Here is a 27964-nt window from a genome sequence, read left to right as displayed (position 1 = left end):
AGAAATGAAGATTCATATAGTCGATTTTAATTTATTTAATTTGAGATTGAGGGGTAGTAGATATTGTTATCTCATTTTGTTATCGATAAATATTTAATATTTTAAGTTTCTTGATAATATAAACAAATTTGTATTGTGATTGAAGTTAAAATCATTTTAAAATCATTTCTGACGGAAAAACCAATCAACCTTCAATATAAATTCGACAAAGAACGAATATAAAAAAATCTTCGTCCGTTCTGATTTATATGAACCTATTTTCTTTTTGGTTCGTTCTAAAAAAGAGAGATCCTTTTCTAAATTTGAAAACAACTTAGCTTAAATTTTTAATTTTATCCTTAATAAGAAACTTTTATAACCACACAAATATTCTGACCTCTTTTTTGACTTATTTAAAATTACAAATTTCAAAACTTTTTAATTTTTTTTTAAAATTTATTGTCCATGTCAAACGGATGAACGGAGTACCGTACAGTCATGCCATCTAACAATAAAAAATTCAAACGGCTTTCGAAAAACAATTAAAGCTGCATCAAATCTTATCTCTTTATCTTTACATCCACGAATTGCATCACTGAAAAATTCAGAGAGATTTTTGGCATTACAGAAATGGCGGAAAACAGCAAAAAGCTGCATATTGCAGTATTTCCATGGCTGGCTTTTGGCCATATGATTCCATACTTAGAATTATCAAAACTCATTGCTCAAAAAGGTCACAAAATCTCTTTCATTTCAACCCCAAGAAACATTGATCGTCTCCCTAAACTTCCTCCAAATCTCGTCCCGTTTCTAAATTTCGTCAAATTTCCTATGCCCAAAATAGAAAAACTACCAAAAAATGCAGAAGCCACTATTGATGTTCCTTATGAACAAGTCAAATACCTCAAACTTGCTCAAGACGAACTCCAACAATCCATGGCTAAATTTCTAGAAGATTCAGCACCCGATTTTATACTCTTCGATTTTACTTCTCACTGGGTTCCTTCCGTCGCTAAAAACTTTAATATTCCGACGGCTTATTTCAGCATATTTATCGCCGCGTTTCTGGGTTTTGCCGGACCCGTACCGGGTTTAAACAACGACTATGAAATTCGGAAGACGCCGGAGGAATACTGCGTTCCTCCGAAGTGGGTCCCGTTTGAGACCACAGTTTGTTGGAAATTGTTTGAAGTTTTAAGGATCTTTGACGCTTCCATGGAAGGAGATGAAGAGAATGTTCCTGATATATTTCGTCTGTATAAAACCCTAGAAGATTGTGATATTTTGGTTGTGAGAAGTTGTTCTGAATTTGAGCCGGAATGGTTGAAAGTTTTGGAAAATATTCACCAGAAACCGGTTTTTCCGGTAGGTCAACTTCCTACGACGTCGTATGAAGATGATAGTACAACAATGGATGCATGGAGAAGTATAAAGTTGTGGCTTGATATGCAAGAAAAGGGGAAAGTTGTTTACGTAGCGTTTGGTAGCGAGGCAAAACCGAGTCAAAATGAACTCACTGAGATTTCACTCGGTTTAGAGAAATCGGGATTACCGTTCTTTTGGGTTTTGAGGACTAAACGAGGAGAATCTGATGATGAACTGATTCGATTGCCTGAAGGATTTGAAGAAAGGACAAAGGAAAGGGGAATTGTGTGCACGAGTTGGGCACCACAACTCAAGATACTGAGTAATGACTCAGTGGGTGGATTTTTGACTCATTCGGGATGGAGTTCAGTGGTTGAGGCTATACAATTTGAGAAGCCATTGGTTTTGTTAACATTCTTGGCTGATCAAGGGATAAATGCTAGGCTCTTAGAGGAGAAGAAGATGGCGTATTCGGTGCCCAGAGATGACAGAGACGGGTCGTTCACTCGTGAGTCAGTGGCTGAGTCACTGAGTTTGGTACTCGTTGAAGAAGAGGGTAAGATTTACAGGGAGAAGGTTAAAGAGGTAAAAAATCTTTTTTGTGACAAGAGAAGACAAGATGGCTATGTGGAGAATTTGTTAAGTTATCTTCAAGATTATAGAAAAGCCTAAATTATATGAAGTGGGAAGAAAAACTTGGTGTTGCATGCACCAATAATGTTAGCTTCTACATATATTTTCTTTATGCGATCAATAAAATAAATATTTAACTTAGAAAGTGCAAATGCTGCTTTGATTTAGCTTTGTGGGGGTTTGATTTACGTCATAATGTAGAAATTGCTATTGAGAAATTATTACATGGTGAATAATAAGATAAAAATTATTATGCAATAAATAAGTAATATATAAAAATGTTATAGAGTGAATAATACATGGATTATATCATAATCTTTAATTAAGGATATTTTTGTTTTTGAATATTTATTATCTTATTCACATATTGCTAATACATGTATTATTACTCGCTTTTCGTGTTGCGGGAGACTCCATCATCTTAGCTGGACGGTCACCATCAGGCATACCTACAAGAGGTATATATATATATATATATATATATATATATATATATATATATAGGAAGAAATTAATATTAGTAGTATTAATTTTTGTCTTCCTTTGACTTTTCAATCTACAAATCCTACGGCAATGATCAGAAGTGGGAGAAGGAGTGGATGTATAAGGTGGTTAATATCTCTAGCTTATCTAAATAGTTGAGAAATTGAGTTTTAATTTGTAGCAACAAAATAATACTCTAGGTATGTACTATGTACACTGATATAACGACTTAAAATTTTATGTGTAACAACTCTTTGACTAATTTCTATAGTATAATTAAGAAGACTAAATTTAGGTGTTGAAAAAAGTTTAAATATAAATTATGCCATTTTTAGATAGGATCATCTCAATATCATGAGGGACGAAGTTGCCGTGTCAAAAGAAAGAAAGAAAATCTGACTTATAGAGAAAACAAGAAAAATAGCTGAGCTCCGATCCGTCGATGTATTTCATTTGGTGTATAGAAGAAAAATCCAACTATCTGATACATTTGTATGACATTAATTTCAATTGTAAATAATAGTAAAGCACAATACTTTGTAGAAGTTTGACCATGAAGTTATGGGTTTAATTTTCGAATTTTAAGTGAACTAATCCTTTCAAGTTGAAAATGGCGCACATGTGTGTATGTATTTAACATAAAGTTTTTCAAAACTTCCCACTCCGACCCATAAGTAATCAGTTTTCACAATTTTTTGTCCAAGTGATCAAGTTAATGTTGAAAAACAACTTGAACTAATTCCACAATATTTTTTCTAATTTCAACTTTAACTTATGATAAACTTTATTTCAACTTTAATTCAAATTAATTTTGTCCAAACACATACTTTTAATCTTCTACAAAAATTCAATGCCTCCACTCTAGAAGCTATAACTCGTGTTTCACATCGCAGGACGCTCTTGCATTAATGTAGCTGAACGGTCACTATTCACAGAGGAGAGCCACAATGTCGGCTATGGGTTCGGCCGAACCCAATAGCTTTGGTTCAAATCATGTATTTGTCGTAAAATTTTCACTAAATATATACAAATTATTAATTTAGAACCTAATAACTTAAAAAAATTAAGATCCCGAATTCATAAGTTTGAAATTCTGATTCCGCCTCTCACTATTAAGTATACCTACCAATAACCGATCAAAGATGATTATTTATTGGTGATTTCGCAAGATGGGCAATAGCCATTCAAAGATGATTATTTATTGGTGTTTTGACAAGAGGGGCCACAACAAACCAACCAGACCTGTGATGAAATGATAAGTATTCCTTTATAAGTTTTGGGTTCGAGACCTGGATATAAAATTATTTATTTTAGGAAATGTTTTATTCCCTAATATGAAACTTTTCAACGTGAATCTGAATTTAATCAGATTCCAATATGAATATAGAACACTAGGCGGGAAAAAAAAGATGAGCAGCACCAAAAAGTAAAAAATAATTTTGATATTGTGTAGAAACAGTCCTCTTGCCTTTGAGACCGATTTTGACCGACTGAGAGAGGTCAACCCCAAACAAAATCATATCATTGAGATTCAAATTGATCTTGAAACCATTATTAAATTCACATAATCAAGAGTAACAGTAATTTAAAATGGAAGGATAATGCCTGTGTTGGCTGCGAATCCCATACGTTCTTGACAATATTTTTTCTCCAGCACGACATGATGGGTACACTTTATTAGAAATAGTGTTGTTACTTGGAGGACGGGGCCACATTTGTATTTATTTGTATTGGACTAAGCCCAATAGTTTTCTTATGAGTCTGTCGGGCAGTGGCCCATGTAGTTTGATTGGAATACCAATTTTACCCTTGTATATATATAGACTTTAGGATACATATGTTTTTAGAGAATGGATATCTTCTGATAGAATTAATAAAGATGGCTCCCGATTTCTTTCTCATTCTTTTTTAAACCCTAATTAAATTTCTTCAAATCTCTTGATCTACAAATGTTTACATGGTATCACAGCGGTCGATCCTGATGAATTTCATCATTCTCTATCGATGGATATTACCCTCGAGCTATTCTGGTGGAGTTTTTCATGTGCATCAATTTCTCGGTTTTGCTGTCGTTTGAGTTTTTGCCTGTGAAGCTCCTTTTTTTTTTGGATTTTTCACTGTCTTCTTAGTATTGCAGCAAGGAACGATTGATTTTTGGATCCTTCACCATCCATTGGTTCGAAAGTTTCTGTTTTTTTTAAATCTTTGTCAGAGCTAGGGCTTCTGTCAAAAGGTCGTATCTTCCGGTTGTGAAGAATTTAGGTAACATCGATTTTATTTTCTGCTCGTTTTCTTCTTTATCACATATATCGAACTGAGGTAGAATTATACAATCCCTATTTTGGTTGTTTGAATTGTGTTGGTATTAATTCACAAAAATAACTGGTACTACTAGTAATGAGTCTGAATTTACTCCTCGTGCTTCAAGTCCTCTGTTCCTTCATCCTAGTGATGTCCCTGGTACATCACTGGTTGGTATTCCTTTCTCCTGTACTGGATTTAGAGGTTGGAAAAGGAGCATTATCGTGTCTCTTTCAGCTAGAAATAAAATAGCTTTTATCGATGGAACTCTCCCTAGGCCTCCTATTAATTCACCCGAGTGCAAACAGTGAGATAGGTTGAATAACATGGTAATTTTCTGGTTGACAAGCTCCCTATCCCCTGAGATTGCGAAAAGTGTTCAATATTCGGAGACTGCTGAGAGTATTTGGAGGCAATTAAATACTAGGTATGGAACAGTTAATGGAACTAAGAAATTCAAAATTAAGAGGGAGTTGGCTTTTACATGTCAAGGGGCTCTTGATATTGCATCTTATTTTAAAAAGTTGAAGAAGCTTTGGGATGAACTGATAGTCATGTCTTCCAATCATGCAAAAAATTATAATTGTGCTGCTAAGCCTGGTCTGGAGCAGGAAGAAGAAGAGAATAGGGTGCATCAATTTCTAATGGGTTTGAACGAGACATATGTTAATGTTAGGAGCAACATTCTGCTCATGAATCCACTGCCTTCACTTGATAATGTCTATAACATTTTTTTACAAGATGAAAAATAAAGACAAGTCATTCCTACTACTCATTTTGGTTCTGATATGGCTTCTTTCCATGCAAGTGCCAATAATAAGTCTCCTTCTCAACCAAATCTCAACAAACAATACAATCAGAGAGTTAATTTTGATCAATCCAATAAAAGGATGAATCTTGGGCAGCATAAGGGATCTTTATTCTGCAAATACTGCAAGAAGAATAACCATACCGTTGAGACATGTCACAGGCTGCATGGTTTTCCACAGAATTTTAAATTCACAAAAGGTAGGAAGTATGGTACTGCTGCCAACATTGAATCTTCTACTTTTGGAGTTCCTGATGCTTCTACTACCTCTGGATCTGTTGGTCAAGACTCTATGATACCTGGACTGACAAAGGAACAATGCAGTCAACTATTGATGCTTCTACAAAATTCAGCTTTGGACTCTAACTCTCAGACAAATCTTATGAGATTTACAAACTTTGCTGGTAATATATCTACTCTACATATGCCTGATCGTGATAGCTTTATTGCATGCATGTTGTCTAGTGTTGTTAGGAGTGTTTGGATAGTAGATTCAGGAGCAACTCACCATATGGCATCTAGTAAAGATTTCCTTTTTGACATTAAACCCATTTCTGTACCCTATTTAGTTTCTTTGCCAAATGGATACAAAGTGAAAGTAACATGCACTGGTTCACTTTCTTTGTCTCCTTCCTTTGTCTTGCATCATGTGCTCTATATTCCATCCTTTCAATACAATCTCATATCTATTTATAGATTGATTCAACAGTTTCACAGTTTTGTCATTTTCACATCTTGTTCCTGTTTTATACAGGACCCTTCCAGGAAGAAGTTTCTGGAACTTGGTAGAGTGCACCATGGTCATTACAAGCTTCTTCCACTCACCACTTCTAGCTTTTCTACTTCTAGTCATACTACTGTTCTCCCTAAACTGAATTGTATCTCTATTTCAGATTTGACTGCTAATGTACTCTCCATGCATTCATCCCATGCCTCTTCCCTAAGTGATACTACACCAGCTATAAATAATTCACCTTTGAATAATACTGCACCTATTGTGTCTGACAGTACTACTTCTACTCTTTCTTGTGCAAACTCTGATGTTTTTTGTATGAATTTTGTGAATGCTGTAACTAGTTCAGATATTCTTTGGCATCATAGATTGGGTCACATCCCATTTTCTAAAATGAAGGCCATTCCTGCTATTTCTCCTACTATTTCCTCTAAGCAATCGTTCGTTTGTCCAATTTGTCCTCTAGCTAGATAACCTAGATTGCCTTTCCCAGATAGTACCTCTAGTTCCGCTTCCTTATTTCAACTAGTTCATATTGATATTTGGGGACCATATCATACACAAACATATACTGGTGTAAAATATTTTTTGACAATTGTGGATGATTATAATAGAGCCACTTAGACTCATTTAATGCATGCCAAAAGTAATATTTTTCCTCTTCTCAATGCATTCATTGCAATGGTCCAAACGCAGTTCAAGCTCTCTGTCAAAACTATTAGAAGTGACAATGCCCTAGAACTTGGATCTTCTCACTCCATGTCTCAATTTTTCTTTAAAAATGGGATCTTACACCAAACAAGTTTCCCCCACACACCTCAACAAAATGGTGTAGTTGCGCAAAAACACAAACACCTTTTAGAAACTTCAAGGGCTCTTTTATTTCAGTCAAAACTTCCTATCAAATTCTGGGAGGATCGTGTATTAACTGCCACCTATCTTATAAATAGATTCCCCTCCACTGTAATATCATACAAAACTCCTTTTAAACTTTTATATGGTGCAGTACCATCCTATAACCATTTGAAATCTTTTGGCTGCCTTTGCTATGCTACGGTTCCCAAATGCCAAAGGGACAAGTTTTAGCCAAGGGTTGTCCCTTGTGTGTTCATTGGTTACCCTTTTAGGAAGAAGGGCTATAAGCTTTACAATTTGCAAAATAAGTCTGTACTTATTTCCAGGGATGTCAATTTTCATGAAGCAATTTTTCCATTTCATCTCTCAGTCTCTCCTTATTCTATATCTTTTCCTTTATCTACTTCTCCATCTCCTATCATTTCTGACCCTTCTGATTCTTCAAATGTTGATGCTTCTTTTCCTCCTTCCTTCGCCCCTTCTTCACCTATTTCCACTCCTGCTTTCCCTCCTTCCAATTGTTCTTTCTCTCCACAATCTGCTTCATCTCCAGCTAGCTCCTCTTCTTCACCTGTTTCTTCCAGTCCTTCTGCTCCTAGGAAATCAGCCAGAACTCACATTCTTCCTTCTCACCTTCAGGATTATATAATATCCCTTCCTCCCTCTTTCTGCTTCTCTACTGCCACCACTACTGCTGCACCAATTACTGCAGTTGAGCCTCATTCTTACCATCAGGCTGCTGTAAGTCCTGCTTGGCAAGAGGCCATGAGGAAAGAGTTTAAGGCTTTGGAAACTAATCACACATGGGACATTATTGACTTACCTCAAGGTAAGAAACCAATTGGGTGCAAATGGGTTTACAAAATTAAGTATAAGGCTTATGGTTCTGTGGAGAGGTATAGGCGAGGCTAGTGGCTAGAGGTGACACTCAAGTAGAAGGTATAGACTTTGCTGAAACATTTTCACATGTTGTAAAAATGTGTATTGTTAGATGCCTCATTGTTTTTGCTGTCAAACATAATTAGTCATTGTTTCAATTGGATGTGAACAATGCATTTTTGCATGGGGACTTAGATAAAGAAGTCTACATGTGGTTGCCACAGAGTCTTTCTGTTGATTCTTCTCTTGCTGCCTCTCCTTCTCCTTCTCATTCTTCTTCTTCTTCTTCTTTCTCTCCTTCTCCTCCTTCTCTTTCTTCTTCTTCTCTTACTGCCTCTCCTTCTCCTTCTCCTTCTTCTTCTTCTTCTCCTTCTTCCCCTTCTCCTTCTGCTTCTTCTCCTTCTTCTTCTTCTTCTTCTCATTCTGCTTCTTCTCCTTCTGCTTCTTCTTCTTCTCATTCTGCTTCTTCTCCTTCTGCTTCTTCTCCTACTTCTTCTTCTTCTTCTTTTTCTCCTCCTTCTCATTCTCCTTATCCTCCTCCTTCTCCTTCTTCTTCTTCTTCTTCTCCTCCTCCTTCTCCTTCTTCTTCTCCTCCTCCTCCTCCCCCTCCTTCTCCTTCTTCTTCTCCTTCTTCTCCTTCTCCTTCTACTTCTCCTCCTCCCCATCCTTCTCCTTCTTCTCCTTCTCCTTCTCCTTCTCCTAATTTGGTTTGCAAATTAAAGAAATCCTTGTATGGTTTGAGACAAGCTTCTCAGAAATGGTATGCAAAGCTATCTCAGGCTCTTTGTTCTTGAGGGTACACTCATTCCTTAAATGACTATTCTTTATTTTTTTAAAAGAACTTCTGCTTCCTCTGTTTTCCTTGCTGTCTATGTGGATGATATCATCCTCACTGGGGATGACATGGCTGAAATCACTGCCTTAAAGAGTTTTCTGGATGCTGAGTTCAAGATCAAGGATTTGGGCCTTCTTAATTACTTTCTTGGCATTGAGGTGATTTATCATACCTCAGGGGTTCTTCTACACTAGAAGAAATTTATCTCTGACTTATTGACTGAGTTTGGGTGTTCAAATGTCTCTCCTGTTGTTTGTCCTCTTGCTTTGTCCACAAAGCTACATTCTAAGGCTGGGGATATCTTGCCTAGGCCTGATACTTATCGGGGCTTAATTGGTAAACTCAATTTTCTCACTCATACTAGGCCCGACTTATGTTTTGCTATGCAATATCTTAGTCAATTTCTTAAGGCCCCTCGAGTTCCTCATATGGCAGTTGCATTACATGTTTTAAGGTACTTAAAGGGCACTCCTGATCTTGGTATTCTTTTAAACAAGTCTTCTGATTTTTCTCTCTATGGCTACTGTGATAGTGACTGGGCAACCTGCCCTGAGACTCGCAAGTCAGTTACTGGTTTTTGTGTTACTTTTGGAAGTAGTTTGATAAGTTGAAAATCTAAAAAACAGCAGGTGGTGTCTCTCTAAGTTGGCTGATGGTTTGATATCTTTGAGTCACATTAATACGGCTTCCCAGCCAGCTGATGTATTCACTAAGTCTCTTGCAGGTGCTTCTCATCATTCTTTGCTTGGCAAGTTGAGCGTGTGCACACCCTCCAACTTAGGGGGGGGGGAAGGGGGGGGATATTAGAGATAGTGCTGTTACTTGAAGGACTGGGCCACATTTGTATTTATTTGTACAGGGATAAGCCCAATAGTTTTCTTATGAGTCTGTCGGGCAGTGGCCCATGTAGTTTGAGTGGAATACCAATTTTACCCTTGTATATATATATATATAGAGAGAGAGAGAGACTTTAGGATACATATATTTCTAGAGAATTGATATCTTCTGAAAGACTTAATAATGATGGCTCCCGATTTCTTTCTCTTTCTCTTTTAAACCCTAATTACATTTCTTCAAATCTCTTGATCTACAAATATTTACACACGTATAACTATAGAATTAAATATAATAGACAATCGTAGAAATCCTTAGAGTCGAAGGAGATCCATGATTTGAATTTTATGGATTTCTACAACGATTTTAAATTAATTAATATAAAATAATAACTGAGATTGAATGTGCTAATTTTAAAAAAAAATCACTCAATGCCATTTACATATAGGAATGAAATAGATAATGAGAAGTCCAATTCCATAAACAACGGAACGTCGAGACTGCAGATCCAAATTATTACACTTAATTCTTATGGTCTCCCATTTTCTCATTTACCAAATATCAAATATTTTTACATTATTTGACGCAAGGTTAATATAAAGAAAACTTATTTATTCGGCACCTCATAACAATAAACCTTTAATATGCACTTTTGTAATATTTGAACAATAATTTATACTTTACGTAAAATAATTTTACATGTTTTCTGCAATTTAACTTGTTTTAATATATTACTCGTCATATTTTCACGTTATCGACCAATATTGATTATCAAGATAAACACAATTATTCATACTTATTGTAACGAATAAAACGTACTACACTTATTATTTCTTTCCCGTTCTATGCATGAATAACGTGTATTGTAATCTATCGGCTACAAGCATAGGCATAATTAAAAGCTCTAATATTATGGGCATAGTTAAAAGCTTTCTTTACCGAGCTGTACTTATTGAATAGCACATGCATGGCCTACAAACTTTCTTTTAGGGGTCTTTATAATACGGTGTATAAGAATAATATTGAATAGAGTATATTAGTAATGTCAAGATTAATAATACTTGGATTAATTATATTTTGATTAATTATGCTGAGATTATTCCTATCGACTGTTTGGTTTGACATGTATAAATATAGAGTAGTACTGAATATGACATTTCTCTCTTTATATATGCTTATCCATGTATTAAAAATTATAATATTGCTATTACCATAGTTTGCTATGTATATGAATAATACTGAATATAGTATATAACTAATACATGTATTAGTTATACATAGATGTAAAAACACTACCGAACAAAAGATTAATAATACCAAAACTAATAAGTATATTTTTTTTTCCTAATACATCCTACCAAATAACCCCATAAAGTAATAGGAATTAAAATTTCACTTTGGTGGTGTAAATACTTTCTTTCTTCCCTATATAAATGAAGATGAATGATCTAACCCAAATATCACACGTAAAAAAAATCAAGTGGATCTTGAACTCTTTCCAATGGCTACTGAAAACAAAAAGCTCCACATAGCTATGGTTCCATGGCTAGCCTTTGGTCACATGCTTCCATATTTAGAACTCGCTAAGCATATAGCTCTTAAAGGTCACAAAATCTCCTTTATTTCCACTCCAAGAAACATCGATCGCCTTCCAAAATTACCACCAAATATATCACCTTTTATACGTTTCGTGAAAATCCCACTTCAACCAGTAGAAAATCTACCAAAAGACGCTGAAGCTACCACTGACTTACCCTACGAGAAAGTCCAGTATCTAAAAATAGCTTACGACGCCCTGCGCGATTCTATTCGTCATTTTCTTCAAACTAATAAACCGGACTGGATTTTCTTCGATTTCGCAGCTTATTGGGCCGGCCCAATTGCCACTGAACTTAATATTTCAAGTGCTTTTTTCTCTATTATGATCGCCGCCGTGTTAGGCTTTCTTGGACCGGCGCCGGTTTTAATGTCTGGCTATGGTACCTTAGATGAACTCAAAGTTCTTACAGCTTCACCAAAATGGGTGAATTTTCCTACAACGGTAGCTTTTCGATTGTACGAGGTTTTAAGGATGAAAGATAGTTTTACCGGTAATATGTCTGAAGCATCTGATATTTACCGGTTTGGTGCTGGTATAAAGAGTTGTGATGTTTTGCTCAATCGAAGCTGCTCGGAATTTGAACCGGAATGGTTACATTTGGTCGAACAGATTCACCGGAAACCGGTCTTTCCAGTAGGTCAGCTTTCGCCGTTGACCATTGACAATTGCGACGATGAAAGCAATGGTGTATGGACAGGTACACCGTACACATTTTTAGAACTTTAACCTTTTTATTTTATCTTTAAATATATACTTTAAAAACAAAACAAAAAATTCCCCTGAAAAATATTTTCTACTACTTGATTGTGAGCGAAAATATTTTTCGAACATAATGTGGATTAAAGATTACTACTAATAGCAAATCGAAAAGTGTTTTGATGAAATATTTAGCACTAAAATTTGACAATAATAGCTAATTAATGATTAATTAGAACATAGTTGATATTATTATGCATTTGAAGGGAAATGACTTCTCCCCCAATATAAATCACTTTTCCTTGAAAATTATTTTCTGCTAATTAAATACCAAAAAATGACTTTCTTATATAAATAACGCTTTTCTTGCATGAACTACCACAAGAATATTCTCTCATAGTTATAGCAACCACTAGCATAATAGAATAGTTTGGAATACGAGGGTCAAAGTACTTAATTTTGACTGTGAATTTTGACATAGAGTCTTCAAGCTTTTGAAAATAAAATTTATATTTTTGAAAACTACATAAAAAGTATTACTCCTAAGCCATAATAATTCATAATTTAAAATATCTATAAAATATTTAAGAAAAATGTGGTCAAAGAACAATCTCGTAAACTTTCCAAATAGTAATAGTGTCAATCTTTTTGAACCGTTACTCATTCAAACATGCATTGTTGTATAAAATAAATCAGGAGGGAGTACTATAAAACAATGGCTTGACTCGCAAGAAAAAGGATCAGTGATTTATGTTGCATTTGGGAGTGAGGCAAAACCGAGTCAAGAAGAACTCACCGAGATAGCTCACGGGTTAGAACTTTCAGGATTACCGTTCTTTTGGGTTCTAAGAAAGCAACGCGGTGAATTTGACACTGATTTAATCGAGTTACCAGAAGGGTTTGAAGAACGGACCAATGACCGTGGAATGGTGTGCACAGGATGGGCCCCACAATTAAAGATACTGAGTCATGACTCGGTCGGTGGATTCTTGACTCATTCGGGTTGGAGTTCAGTAGTTGAAGCTTTATCTTATGAAAAGGCTCTTATTTTGTTGCCATTTTTGTCTGATCAAGGTTTAAATGCTCGGTTATTAGAGGAGAAAAAGATGGCGTATTCTATACCGAGAGATGAAAGAGAAGGGACGTTTACGAGGGACTCGGTCGCTAACTCACTGAGTTTGGTTATGTTAGAGGAAGGAGGAAAAGTGTATAGAGAAAATGCTAAAAATATGAGAGAATTGTTTGCTGATAAGGGAAAACAAGAAAAATATGTTGATAATTTGATGAAATATTTGCAAAAGCATAGAGAAATCGAGAAAGAAAATGGTGACATAACACCCAGCAAAGAGAGCTAGCTTAATGCTTTTAGTAAATTACTTACTATTTTTATCCAATTTATTGTCATGATGTTCTTCTCTTCCCATAGCTTCCTATTTAATTTTTATAACCGTTGTGATTATGTTTTTCTTGAGCCGATGATCTATCGAATATAGTCTTTATATCTGGCTTGTGAAGGCGGATATATAAGATTTACGTATACACTATACTCCACAGACTCCATTTGTGAGATTACACTGCATACTGCGTACGTTACTATTGTGGATTTTCATGATGTTTTAAATGAAATTCTAGTCTTCTCAACTAAGGTTAAAATAAATCTAGAATGGAGTCATTTGTATGACAGTCTTTGTTTTTAATTTCCTTCTTTGCTCAATTTCGTAATATTGAGACCCCCTCAATATTTCCTTTTGTTTCATTAACTTCGCTCCATTATACCTAACATTACATAACTGGTACGTTCGTAAACCAAACCACCATTCAAAGAAAATTCAAAGCAGCCTTTATGCAGTTCTGCAATACATTAGGTTTACTATCATAATAGCATATATAAGCAATAAAAAGAAGCACATATAAGAGTTTGATCTAGTGATAGAAAAGAATGCAAATTTTTGAGATCAAGATTTAAATCATAAATCTTTAGCGGGAAATAACATATTCGACGAAATAACCCAGGTGACACAATAGGTAGACGCAACCCAAGTTTTTCTCCCCAGCCCGTTTCATATTTTAGTCTTTCTATGATTTTGAAGATAACATAACAAATTCTCCACATAGCTATCTTGTCTTTCCTTGTCACAAAAAAGTTGTTTTACCTCTTTAACCTTCTCACGATAAATCTTACCCTCTTCCTCAACAAGTACCAATCTCACCGAAGGTAGTTTGGTAGGCAGTATAAGAATAGTGCTGAATAGAGTGTATTAGTAATGGTGGTATTAGTAATACTGGCATTAGTTATGATGTCATTAGTTCTATTGAAATTATTTTTTTTTTACTGTTTGGTTTGGTGTATTAAAGCATTGTATAATTTTTAAAAAATTGGATGTTTACAAAAGCAAACAATGATTAAAGAACAAACCATTTCAAAAGGAAGCACCAGAAACGAAATTACCAGACCTAAGAACTAATTTTACAAAATATTTCAAATATTAGTTCTTGAATATAGAAACACACCCCCAACAAATAAAGAAACTCAGTAGTTAGTGCCTTCACTCCATGAGTCGTTCAAAAGGGGAAAAAAGAACAAAATCACTGAAGATTCTTTTACCTGTACACGTGACTTTGATCTCTGTAGAGGAAAATGAAAAAGATGATTTAGCTGCATTCACCTGTGCTTTTCCATGGCCAAAGTGTACGGAGAGATGTCTGTTTGCTAATAATATGGGGGAAAGCATTTGAGATGGGTTTTTAGGGATTTGAGGGGGCAATTAGGTCCTTAATAATATTTACGCAAATATTAAAAACCTTTGCATTACAAATGTCATGATTTTCTATGCATTGCTTATACATAAAATAATATCAAGTATGATGTATAACTAGGGGTGGTAAACGGGCGGGTCAGGTCGGATATGGGACGGGTCAAAACGGATAATAAAAAATGGATAAATTATCCGCCCCGACTTCATGAATATGATCACATTTGAAAGAATTCCTAGTCTTCCAAACTTGAGGAACCTCCAATTTGAAGCTTTACAAATGTAAAAGAAACAAACTCATTAGGTATCCATTTTCTAAATGGATAATATGATTCTTATCCATATTTGATCTATTTTTAAAAAGTTCATTATCCAACCTATTTTTTAGTGGATAATATGGGTGATTACCTATTTTCTTTTAACCATTTTACCATCTCTATGTATAATTAAGTAATGCGAAAAAGCTAATGCTTGCATTATTTTTCTAATACCAGCTACTGAGTCACGACTCATGAGTGAATGACCCATCTCCATGCATCAATCGTCGTACTATCATCTTCATACGACGTCGTTGGAAGTTGCCCTATCGGAAAAACCGGTTTCTGGTGAATATCCTCCAAAACTTTCAACCATTCTGGCTCAAATTCTGAACAACTCCGTACAAGCAAAATATCAGACATATTCTCTTCATCTCCGCTCATGGGTGCGTCAAACATAGGTAAAACCTCAAACAATTTCCAAGCAACAGTTGCCTCAAATGGGACCCACTTTGGAGGAACAATGTACTCTTCAGCTGTCTTCCGAATTTCATAGTCGTTTTTCAGTCCAGGTAGGGGTCCGGTAAAACCCAGAAACGCGGCGATAAATATGCTGAAATAAGCCGTCGAAATATTAAATTTTTTAGCAATTGAAGGAATCCAGTAAGAAGTAAAATCGAAGGGTATAAAATCAGGAGTTGAATCTTTGAGAAATTCAGACATGGATTGTTTAAGTCCGCCTTGAGCAATTTTGAGGTACTTGACTTGTTCATAAGGAACATCAGTTGTGGCTTCTGTATTTTTTAGTAGATTTTCGATTTGGGGCATAGGAAATTTGATGAAATTTATGAACGGGACGAGATTTGGAGGAAGTTTTGGGAGACGATTAATGTTTCTTGGGGTTGAAATGAAGGAGATTTTGTGACCTCTTTGAGCAATGAGTTTTGATAATTCTAAACTAGCTTGACCATAGATTCTCAAATTTATTCAGAAAAATTTAATTTGGATAAAGTTATGAAAATATATTTGGACATCTATTTTGGGTGAAGTTTGGTTTGAAAAAACATGAAATATTACTTATACCCACAAGTTCTAAAAACTATCACAAATATTCAACAGTATCATTATCAATAACATTCATTATATTATCGCAAACCATAGTCCTGAATATAAATAAATTTGATACAAAATTATCATTTTTATAATGAACTACATGATACACTATCAGATGACCGAGAAGATGAAGCAACATCGTTACAAAATAATAAATGATGGGCTCTTTTATAAAATACAAAAGTTTGGGCAATTTTTAAAAAATATAATAGTAATATGTTGACCCAAAAATAATTTTGAAATTTGGGATCTGACCAAAATGTAAACAAAATCTATGTCCAAACATATATTTATCAAATAAAATTCAAATTTATTTTGGCAAAATCTATGGTCAAACTGGTCTTAAGTATGGAACCATATGGCCAAAAGCTAGGGATGGAAATTTATTTTAGATCTCTCTGTTTCATTGTATCGGTTGATGGTATTTTTATTTCCCGCTTACGTACGAATAATAATCTTTGTGGTTCATAATAGCATATAGTCTTCCGGAAACATGTGATGTTGATTCAAATTGGACGGTATCATATTATGTTAAGCGTAATCAGTATTTTAAAAAGTATTTTTGGGATTCGTCCGGGGCTTATCCTTGGGCGGGGCACTTACAAAACGCTCTGGGACTCATGTATGGGGCTTAATTCTGTGAGGCTTACGCCCCAAACGTCCGACCGTGTGCGCTAAACACGCCTAACGCCCAATGTTCGGGGCTAGCCTAATAGTTCTAACGCAAATCACTTGTCGAATTTTCCAATTAATATCGTTAGCCTTCAAAATTCTTTAACAAATTAATGATAAAAGTTCTATTCATCGATAGAAATATGAAGATTGAGCATAACTCTAATAATGAGACATAGTATTGCGAATTTATATCTTCACTTGTTATTGGTCGTGTCTTAGTTCATTTGTCCCTCCTTGTTATACATTTTTATTAATTTGATATCTTAAACTAATTTGTATTTATTCATGAAGGAGTAATATTTTAATTATCGTACTAATAAGATTTATTAATTATTTATTTTTAGAAAGGTAAAATGTGGAGTTTGATAAATTTTTTTAAAGAAATTATAATTTTTTAATTATTTAAAAGTTAAGACGTTATACGTGATTTATGCATTAGTTATACTTAAGAATCATGGTAGATTTTTTTTTCTATGGGTTCCTTTAATTTTCTTTTAATTTTTAACTTTTAATTTATATTTTATATTTTTTTTGTGTTATTATGTTATTTTATTAATTTATAAATTAAAACTTTTAAAGATCCACGGGGCTTACTTCCCCCCACCCCCTGCCTCCAGGCTTACGCCTCGCCCCATATTAAGTAAAACGCCCCGCCTTTTAAAACATTGCTTGTAAGTAGCGTATAATAGATTATTTTGACTAATTTTTTGTGGGGATGGAACACACACACATATATATATATTTCACATATTTATAGTTTTCTTCAATTTTTATGCAATTTTATCTGTTTATAAATATTTACTGTCATTATATTATTTTATAAAAATATTAAAAACTAAATACCTATGGGGCTTACGCCCCGTGCCTCGGGGCTTACGGCTCGCTGAGGCATATGTAAAACGCCTCGCCTTACGCCCACGCCTTTTAACTTTTAAAGATCCACGGGGCTTACGTCCCCCCCCTATGGGGCTTACGCCCCGCCCCCAGGCTTACGCCTCGCCCCATATCAAGTAAAACGCCCCTGCCTTTTAAAACATTGCTTGTAAGTAGCGTATAATAGATTGTTTTGACTAGTTTTTTGTGGGGATGAAAAATACACACACACACACACACACACACACACACACACACACACACATATATATATATATATATATATATATATATATATATATATATATATCACATATTTATAGTTTTCTTCAATTTTTATGCAATTTTATCTGTTTATAAATATTTACTATCATTATATTATTTTATAAAAATATTAAAAATTAAATACCTATGGGGCTTACGCCTCGCTGAGGCATATGTAAAATGCCCCGCCTTACGCCCACGCCTTTTAAAATACTGAGTATAACTTTGGACTAGCTTAACCCAACATATTCTTTATAAACCAAAAAAAGCTACTCGCATTAAGTGATTTCTTTATTTGAACCTTGGCTAGCAGAGATATCCGAGATTTGTATTAGTGAGAGATATTAAGTACCCAATAAAATAGTCGAGGTGCATGTATTTGTTTAGTGTAAACATCAAGCACAAATAAGTTTTTACCCACATGAATTAATGTGGACGGCGTGGGGAAAGCTTTATTTATGAAACTATTGAAGGAAATATTTCGAATATAAACTGGGATTTCAATGTAAACTAGGTTTCCTCTAGATAATAACAACTGGAGAAAATCACATTTTTTAGAACAGAAAATATAACGATTATGAAAACCTCAATTAAGTATTATTATTACCGAATATTCTTCTTTTCAGCCTAATAGAAAAAGACAAATTCACTCAATGTATGTAACATGTCTTTTATGAAAATAATTGGCAATTTTATAACAAGAACAGGACATAGTATTCACCATCATCTCAATAAAAAAAATGAATATTAAACTAATTTAGTACAGGGTTATGCTGCTACATAAACTATAGAAACAACAAATTTATTTCACAGCAATACACACCATGACTGAAACTAAGAAGCTTCATGTTGTGTTATTCCCATGGTTAGCTTTTGGCCACTTAATTCCATTTTTCGAACTTGCTAAGCAAATTGCACGTAAGGGTCACAAAGTTTCCTACATTTCAACTTCTAGAAATATCGATCGACTCCCAAAACTTTCTCAAAAGTTAAATTACTCCATACATTTTGTTAATCTTTCTCTACCTTTAACCAAAGGTCTACCAGAAAACGCAGAGGCCACAAAAGATGTACCACTTGACAAGGTTCAATACCTCAAGAAAGCCTTTGATGGGCTCGAATCCGAGTTGACTCAGTTCCTCGTAGACTCAGTCCCCGATTGGATCATTTACGATTTTACCCCTTATTGGTTGCCCCCAATCGCGGGTAAACTCGGAATTTCATGTGCTTTCTTTAGCACGTTTAATGCATGGTCTAGTGTATTTTTTGGTCCTGCAAAAGACATAATTGATGGTAATGTTCAACGGACCAAGCCTGAGGATTTCACCGTTCCACCAAAATGGATCCCTTTTCCATCCAATATAGCATTCCGTCTCTATGAAATAAACAGGTAATATTGAATAATAATTCAAAGTTTTTCCTTTCCTTTTTATTTGGTAAAGCAATTCCTATTTTCCACAAATTGTTAGTCAAAATAAGAATAGAATAAGTGCTTAAATTTTCCTCGTAGTTGAGAATTTTTCGATTCAATGCAACCGTGGGCAGTCCGGTGAACTAAGTTCCCGCTATGTTATGGGACTCGTAGAAGGGTCGAACTACGTAGTCTTATCCTACATTTCTGCAAGAGCCTCTGAAATACAACTATGGGTAGCCCGGTTAAAGGCAACTATGCAAGTCAATAAACAGGCGTGTTCACGTATTTTTTTTCTATGGCGTTAGCAAGTTAGTTTTCGACTTTCTCTTTGCTCTTTAGTCCAATTGTTCATATTCTACTTAAATTTTCAACAGGTTTTTTGGCCATGGACAAGAAAACATTTCAGGCGTCTCCGATTGGCATCGATTTAGGGCATCAGTCTCCGATTGTGACGTGTTTCTTGTACGTAGTTGTAACAAGTTAGAGAGAGAATGGCTAGATCTTCTTCCACAACTTCATCAGAAACCTGTCGTACCAGTTGGCCTATTGCCACCTTCCGTACAAGATACGGAAGGTGACAAAAGGGATGCATGGGGTTTTATTAATAATTGGTTAGCCATGCAACGTGAAAAGTCAGTTGTTTACGTAGCCCTAGGAACGGAGGCAACTCCGAGTCAAGAGGAACTCACTGAGTTAGCTCATGGGTTGGAGCTATCCGGGTTGCCATTTTTCTGGGCTCTAAGGAAACAACATGATTTTTTATTGTTAAAATTACCCGAAGGTTTTGAGGAACGTACCAAAAATCGAGGTATAGTTTGGACGAGTTGGGCTCCGCAACTCAGGATATTGGAACATGACTCAGTAGGTGTTTTTTTGACTCATTGTGGTTGGGGTTCTATTATAGAAGGACTTAAATTTGGAAAACCCCTTGTTATGTTACCTTTTTTGGGAGATCAAGCACTAAATGCTAGAGGTTTGGAAGAAAAAATGGTGGGTTTAGAAATTTCAAGAAATGAAAAGGATGGGTCTTTGACTCGGAACTCAGTGGCTGAGTCACTCAAATTGGTGATGAATGATGAGAAGGGAAAAATCTATTGGGAGAAAGCAAATGAAATGAAAAAAATATTTGGAAATAGAGATTTAAGTGATATATACATAGATGACTTTATTGAGTATCTTCATAAGAACAAAAGCCTTTGTATTGATTAATGAGAGTGGATCATCAAAAATAAATGTTCATCTATTTATTCGACCTGTAATCATAGATTAAAATATTGGTCTTGCTTGAGTAGTTGAGGTGGAGGGTTCAAACCTCGTAAGTAGCGTAATTTTAGCTTTCTCTTTCCCCTTTCGCCTTCACCCTCCCCTAAGTAATTTAAAAAATTAAACAAAAGATATTGATGTAATATTTTTTCACTATCACTAATACCCGATTGAAGCCTCGTCCAATGAAATAACCTTTGAAATATGAAAACTATGCCAAAAGAGAGCAATAAAAGAATATCGAGAAAGGTTTCTTGCAGCTTTTTTGATATAGCATATTCAAAATGTTTCTTGAATTAGTGCTCAAGTGTTTAAGATATGTCTTAGTGACGAAAGAACTGATTCGTAAAAGCAATTTGAATTCTGATCCACTGTCCACATGAATACATTCCTTTTGATTGAAACGAATTAATTCTCTTGCCATTATTTTAATAATATATATTGTTTCTGTGAAGAAATTTTAAAGTCTATATCGTAAAAGTTACTCCTACTATTACTTATTAAAAGTAAAATGTTTACTGTGATTTTGATACTGAGTTTACGAAGATTTGTTTATGGTAGTAATATGTGTTCGAAACCAGAAAATTAAATAAGTAAAGAAACGTTAATTCAATAAATAAAATATAAAAATAATTTCGAGCTCACAAGTTGCTTGTGTATCCTTAAAGAATTTAATTCTCTCATTGTTGCCCAAGGTTTTGGATTAATTAATTCCTCCCAAGATAGAACGGAATAACTATTCTATGATAGTGGCACTCCCTAGGACAGAACTGCTCTGATACCAAGTTTGTCACGCCCCGAACCTAGGAGCGAGACAAGCACCCCGTGCCTCACCTAACCTGGCGTACCAAATTGCGACTAAGGGACTCTGAACACATAATGTCATACTTTGGCCATGGGGCCACCTTGCAAGACAATTTGCGAAGCAAAATATAAAACTGAATGGAAACTAGCACTAACTAAATATCAATATAAAGCTAGGCCGACAAGGCCGTCATAGCTACTACAGCTGACAAACCACCAATTTATACAAACCCAACATACTGCACTAACCAACAGGATATGCCTACAAGCCTCTACTGATAGATGTACTGTGATCGGAACAGGGCCCCGACCTACCCATAACATATATACAGATATACATAAGATGTACAGAAAACTCTAGTCCTGGCAACTCCGAAAGACGTGGAGCTTACCGATCAGGCGGAACTCGGGAAACACCTACTGAGGAGGTCTACCCGTCTGTCTGTCTGAACCTGCACGCATGAAATGCAGCGCCCCCAAAAAGGGACGTCAGTACGAAATAATGTACCGAGTATGTAAGGCAATAAAATAACTGAAATCTGAAACTGAACTGATAATATGATAACTGAAATTAACTGGGAGTCAAAGATGATCTGGAGATATACTTACCTGCTGATACTGACTCAACTCCTTCAATATAGTAAGTAAAATAATTGTACGGCCTTATAAGGCTCGGTATATATAACTGCTCTGCCATAGTAGGCTCGCTTATAGGCGCTCGGCCATACTAGGCTATGTATCTCGACCATGCTGGGCTCGCTCATAGGCGCTCGGCCACAGTAGGCTCGGTATATAACTTTCCATCTGATCAGAGGTTGCCCAATAGGGGCTTGCCCATCGATTATAGCTCGATGGTAATGAAAATACTGTAATACTGTATATATAGGCTTGCTGCTCTCTTGACTGGAAGAAGACAATACTAAAATTGAATATAGAGTCTCGATAAGGAATAATATTGTAACTTATGAGACTAGAATAGTGTGAATAAATTCATGAATATGAACTTCTCTTTTTGTCTCATTACTAACACATGTAGCTACGAGATCATGCCAAAATGAAGGAAGGCTTAGCCTTAACATACCTTATCACAATCTTTTCAATCACCAAGTTGAACTCACCTCTTCGCACCTTAATCTACAAGAATGATAATAATACTATTGTTAAGTTACGAAAGGTACAACTATCGCACAACGAACGACAAACCTATTTTGTATTAAAACGGGCAGCATCTCCCCTATAATATGCCCTTCCTCCAACTTCAAGATAACACCAACAATACAAGGACAGAACAATAACAACATATATACATCATTTTCCAGCCCTATATACACCATCAAATACTACAAAACAGCCCAACACACCCCAATCTCTTCGTACACAAAACGACCACCGTAGTAGTGTCAAACGACCCGAAAATGTTATGACGAACGACCAGCCAATCACCCTACATTTATATGGTGTTTATAAACCCCCTTCCTCCTCCAAAACTCCACAAAATAGTAATAAAACACGCAGCCCAACAGCAACACAAAACAGTCCACAAAACAGTCCGCTACAAGTGAATAACTCGAACTCACGGCTTCCGATCACCGTCCCGTGAGTTCTTACAAGTATAGAACGACTTACCATGAATTTACAGCAGAAAAAATGGATGAAAGAGAGCAGTAAACTCACCTTATTTGTTGGATAACTCAGCTCCTATCTTGGTTCTTCAAACTCTAAGTTTTACCTCCAATTGGAACTTGAAAGGGAGAGAAAATCAATTAGGGTTTGGGGGAAATTTTTGGGAGGATTCTTTGCAGAGCTTTATGTCTGGTTATTATGCTCTATTTTAAGTCTAATATATGAAGAAAATAGGCCCTTAAAAGGCCTCTTTGGACGACCCGAAATGGCCCATTTTTGGGCTTTCATTTAAGCAAGTAGGTGACACACCTACTTGTCACCTAGCAGCTTGCGCAGTATTGCAAAAATGCACATATCTCTCTACTCCGATGTCGTATTGACAAATGGTTTAATGCGTTGGAAAATAGACTCATAGATCTTTAATTTGATGGGTGGAACACACCATAACTCTAAGTATATTGGGAGAAAATTGCAGTTACATTTGACCCAAAGTTTCAGTAAAACTTATGAATGTAACTTGTGATGACTTTCATCGACTTTTGTTCCACAACTCGCTTGACTTAAAAACATAACACACAGATGTAATACGACTAATATAAATCATAACATAATCTCTTTATCATGTTAATCACCCTAGTCTCACCCCAAAGGTACATGTTATAACATTCCCAACTTGTCGACTTTCGATGAAACATTATTTTATTTAATTGCTTTAGCTTCTGAACTGTCCAACCCTCTTTGTACTTGTTGTTCATGATCTTCAATATTTGTAACCTCAGAGGTAACATGATTAACTTACTTTATATACTTTTAAATATTATCTCATTTTTTTGTCCTACATTAGTTTGCTTACGACGCATTTTTACATACGAAAATATAGGGTGTAACATCACTCCCCCTTGGGAACATTCGTCCTCGAATGTTTACTCTTGGAGACTTTGGAAACTTTTTCCAGAGTATCCTTCGTACACTAGGTTAAAACCAACCTGCACGTAGCCAGAAACATACTATGCATGCCACACATGGCCAATCTTTATAAATAGCAGCAATTTGCCTCACCGACCGTAAATCATAAATATTGAAAGTGAAAAATAAAAGCTTACCTGATGACCTGCTAGCCTACATAGAGCTATGTTGTAGCGTCCCATCTCGAACCATATCTTCATTTTGAAATAGGTGGGGGTATTTAGACTTCATTTCTTCCTCCGATTCCCACGTCATCTCTTCTACATTCTTGCTCCTCCATAAAACCTTTACGGAAGCTACCTCCTTATTTCGTAGATTGCGGATTTGTCGGTCTAGGATGGCAACTGGAATTTCCTCATATGACAAGTCCTCTGTAATCTGTACATCATCCGTGGGCACCACTCGGGTAGGATCGCCAATGCACTTCCGTAGCATAGATACGTGAAAAACCGGATGGACAGACTCCAATTCTGAGGGCAACTCTAACTCATAAGCTAGTTGGCCCACTCTCCGAATGATCCTATAAGGCCCAATATACCGTGGGCTAAGCTTTCCTTTCTTGCCAAACCTCATCACGCCCTTCATAGGTGATACCTTTAAGAATACCCAGTCATTAATCCTGAACTCTAAGTCTCGTCGCCGCACGTCAAAATATGACTTCTGACGACTCTGAGCTGTCAACAGTCGCTCCCGGATAACCTTTACTTTCTCTATGGCCTGCTGAACCAGGTCTGGCCCATGTAACCCAGATTCTCCAACATCAAACCACCCTATAGGAGATCTGCACTTACGCCCATACAAAGCCTCGTACGGAGCCATCTGGATACTGGAGTGGTAACTGTTATTATATGCAAACTCGATAAGAGGTAGATGTTCATCCCAACTTCTTTTAAAATCCAACATACATACTCGTAACATATCCTCGAGCGTCTGAATTGTGCGCTCGGCTTGTCCATCAGTCTGTGGATGAAAAGCTGTGCTGAGATTCACCTGAGTCCCTAGACCTCTCTGAAATGACCTCCAAAAATGTGCTGTAAACTGAGCCCCACGGTCAGATATAATAGAAACTAGTACTCCGTGTAGCCGCACTATCTCCTTAATATATAACTTTGCATAATCTTCTGCTGTATATGTAGATCTGACCGGTAGGAAGTGAGCTGATTTCGTGAGCCTATCGACTATCACCCATATGGAATCGAACTTACGATTAGAACGAGGTAAACCCATGATAAAGTCCATGTTTATCGCCTCCCATTTCCATGTCGGGATCTCTATAGTCTGCATTAGCCCTCCGGGCTTCTGGTGTTCTACCTTCACTTGCTGGCAACTAGTACATTGGGCGACAAACTCAGCAATGTTCTTCTTCATATCATTCCACCAGTACATATCCTTAATGTCATGATACATCTTCGTCGATCCAGGGTGGATGGAATACCATGAATAATGTGCCTCTGACATAATCCTGTCTCGTAGCCCTGCTACATCTGGAACACACAAACGACCCTTGTATCTGAGAACCCCATCTCCCTTGAGCTCTAACAATGGCTTCTTCTGCTGCGGAACTCGCTCTCTCAACTCGACCAACTCTGGGTCCTCGTACTGCCTTTCCTTGACTTCAGCTATGAGGGATGATTTTGCAGTGTTTTGGATTACAACTCCACCATCCTCAGAATCTACTAACCGAACCCCCAACGAAGCCAATTGATGAATATCTCTAGCTAATTGTCTTTTCTCGGGCTCTACATGTGCTAAGCTACCCATAGATCGGCGACTTAAGGCATCTGCTACAACATTAGCTTTCCCTGGATGGTAGAGAATGTTAACATCGTAATCTTTCAATAACTCAAGCCATCGCCTCTGTCGCAAATTCAACTCTTTCTGCTTGAAAATATATTGTAGGCTTTTATGATCAGTAAATATATCAACATGAACACCATATAAATAATGCCGCCATATCTTAAGTGCATGGACAACCGCAGCTAACTCGAGGTCGTGGGTCGGATAATTCCTCTCGTGCTTCCTCAACTGCCTTGAAGCATATGCAATTACCTTCCCATGTTGCATCAGGACACATCCTAACCCGACACCTGATGCATCACAATACACGGCATAACCCTCTAGACCCTCTGGAAGTGTTAGAACTGGAGCTGAGGTCAACTTGTTCTTAAGCTCTTGGAAACTCCGCTCACAAGCCTCTGTCCATTGAAACTTAGTTTCTTTCTGTGTCAACTTCGTCAATGGTGCCGAAAGGGAAGAAAAACCCTCTACGAACCTCCGATAGTATCCTGCTAAGCCTAGAAAGCTACGAACCTCTGTCGGAGTGGTAGGTCTAGGCCAAGATTTCACGGCCTCAATCTTCTGAGTGTCCACCTTTATCCCTTCATCTGATACAATATGCCCCAAGAATGCTACAGACTTCAACCAGAACTCACATTTAGAAAACTTAGCATACAACTTACGATCACGGAGGGTTTGGAGTACCGCTCGCAGGTGGTCTGCATGCTCATCCTCTGAACGGGAATAAACCAGAATATCATCAATAAATACTATCACGAACAGATATAAAAATAGCCGGAATAGGCTATTACTCAAGTCCATAAATACAATGGGTGCATTAGTCAACCCGAAGGACATGACAAGGAACTCGAAGTGGCCATATCGAGTCCTGAAGGCTGTCTTCGGAATATCTTTTTCCCGAACTCTGACCTGGTGGTACCCCGACCTCAAATCAATCTTGGAAAAGTATCTAGCTCCCTGCAACTGATCAAATAAGTCATCGATCCTTGGAAGTGGATACTTATTCTTAATAGTTACCTTGTTCAACTGCCTATAATCGATACACATCCTCAGCGAGCCGTCTTTCTTCCGCACAAATAGTACCGGTGCACCCCAAGGTGAGGTACTGGGCCTAATGTAACCTTTCTCCAGCAAATCTTTTAACTGCTCCTTCAACTCCTTCAATTCGGCAGGTGCCATTCTATACGGAGGGACGGATATTGGTTGAGTTCCTGGAAGCAAATCGATGCTAAAATCAATCTCTCGCTCTGGAGGAATACCTGGAAGCTCATCTGGAAACACATCTGCATACTCTTTGACTATGGGAATAGACTGAAGTGTAGGTATCTCAGCATCTGCATCTCTAACTCGCACAATATGATAAATGCACCCTTTTGCGATCATTTTCCTCGCCTTCAGATAGGAAATAAACCTACCTCTAGGTGTTGGTGTATTACCTACCCATTCAAGGACTGGCTCACCCGGAAAATGAAATTTGGCTACCTTTGCTCGGCAATCAACTGTGGCATAGCAAGCTGCCAACCAGTCCATGCCCATGATAGCATCAAAGTCCATCATCTCTAGCTCAACTAGGTCAGCTGAGGTCTGACGACTACAAATTGTCACCGTACAACCTCGGTAAACCCGTCTAGCAATAATCGATTCTCCGACCGGTGTAGATACCGCAAAAGGATCACTTAGTATTTCAGGCACTATACCAAACTTCCTCGCGACAAATGGGGTAATATACGATAAAGTAGATCCTGGGTCTATCAAAGCATAAGCATCGTGAGAGCAAATGGTTAATATACCTGTCACAACGTCTGGTGAAGACTCCTGGTCCTGTCGACCCGCTAAAGCATAGATACGGTTCTGATTACCACTTGAACTGGAACCTCTACCTCTGCCTCGACCTCTACCAGCCGAAGACTGAGACTCACGCCTTGAAGGATGCACGGACATAGACGATCCTGTTGCTGAACTCGCTGGTTGTGCCATTCCCCCAGAATCTCTATTTGGGCAATCTCGCATCATATGCCCCGGACGCCCACATGTATAACAAGCATCAGAACCTGCTCGGCATTGACCCAAGTGTCCTCTACCACAGATGTCACACCGCGGAGGAAATGACCATGTCTGCGCAGAACCTCGTTGTCGCTGCAAACCCGACGCCCGTGAGCTC

The 27964-nt window shown here is 36.8% G+C and overlaps 7 protein-coding genes across 8 annotated transcripts; 6 read left to right on the top strand and 1 right to left on the bottom strand.

Annotated features, from left to right (window-relative positions):
* Positions 1–517: 517 nt before the first annotated feature.
* Positions 518–2129, top strand: LOC104114479 (UDP-glycosyltransferase 91A1). Its single transcript, XM_009624943.4, has one exon. It carries the CDS (start codon positions 610–612, stop codon positions 2014–2016), a length of 1407 nt encoding a protein of 468 aa, XP_009623238.1. The 5' UTR covers positions 518–609; the 3' UTR covers positions 2017–2129.
* A 2958-nt stretch (positions 2130–5087) lies between these two features.
* LOC108948224 (uncharacterized) lies at positions 5088–5513 on the top strand. The gene has a single exon (XM_018777079.1). The coding sequence runs from the start codon at positions 5088–5090 to the stop codon at positions 5511–5513; it is 426 nt and encodes a 141-aa protein (XP_018632595.1).
* Positions 5514–5549: 36 nt separating this feature from the next.
* On the top strand, positions 5550–8830 carry LOC138893162 (flocculation protein FLO11-like). The gene is made up of 4 exons (XM_070176936.1): positions 5550–6218; positions 6324–6742; positions 7484–8045; positions 8183–8830. Exons 1-4 carry the CDS (start codon positions 5550–5552, stop codon positions 8828–8830), a joined length of 2298 nt encoding a protein of 765 aa, XP_070033037.1.
* A 19-nt stretch (positions 8831–8849) lies between these two features.
* On the top strand, positions 8850–9482 carry LOC138893161 (uncharacterized mitochondrial protein AtMg00810-like). The gene is made up of 2 exons (XM_070176935.1): positions 8850–9029; positions 9150–9482. Exons 1-2 carry the CDS (start codon positions 8850–8852, stop codon positions 9480–9482), a joined length of 513 nt encoding a protein of 170 aa, XP_070033036.1.
* A 1620-nt stretch (positions 9483–11102) lies between these two features.
* LOC104114477 (UDP-glycosyltransferase 91A1-like) lies at positions 11103–13408 on the top strand. Of its 2 annotated transcripts, none has more exons than XM_009624938.4 (2): positions 11103–12002; positions 12698–13408. In XM_009624938.4, exons 1-2 carry the CDS (start codon positions 11207–11209, stop codon positions 13354–13356), a joined length of 1455 nt encoding a protein of 484 aa, XP_009623233.1. In that variant the 5' UTR covers positions 11103–11206; the 3' UTR covers positions 13357–13408. The 2 variants fall into 2 exon arrangements, with proteins under 2 accessions (XP_009623233.1, XP_070031459.1); XM_070175358.1 differs by having other exon boundaries at positions 11106–12002; positions 12701–13408.
* A 672-nt stretch (positions 13409–14080) lies between these two features.
* LOC104114481 (UDP-glycosyltransferase 91A1-like) lies at positions 14081–16152 on the bottom strand. The gene is made up of 2 exons (XM_070176934.1): positions 16118–16152; positions 14081–15987 (listed from the first exon to the last, which is right to left on the bottom strand). Exons 1-2 carry the CDS (start codon positions 16150–16152, stop codon positions 15264–15266), a joined length of 759 nt encoding a protein of 252 aa, XP_070033035.1. The 3' UTR covers positions 14081–15263.
* A 2577-nt stretch (positions 16153–18729) lies between these two features.
* Positions 18730–20597, top strand: LOC104114476 (putative UDP-rhamnose:rhamnosyltransferase 1). Its single transcript, XM_009624937.4, has 2 exons — positions 18730–19326; positions 19725–20597. The coding sequence occupies exons 1-2, from the start codon at positions 18761–18763 to the stop codon at positions 20557–20559; spliced, it is 1401 nt and encodes a 466-aa protein (XP_009623232.1). The 5' UTR covers positions 18730–18760; the 3' UTR covers positions 20560–20597.
* The last annotated feature ends 7367 nt before the right edge of the window (positions 20598–27964 follow it).

This window comes from Nicotiana tomentosiformis, chromosome 5 (assembly GCF_000390325.3).
Source record: "Nicotiana tomentosiformis chromosome 5, ASM39032v3, whole genome shotgun sequence".
Lineage (NCBI taxonomy): Eukaryota > Viridiplantae > Streptophyta > Magnoliopsida > Solanales > Solanaceae > Nicotiana > Nicotiana tomentosiformis.
This window is presented reverse-complemented; position numbering and strand designations above follow the sequence as displayed.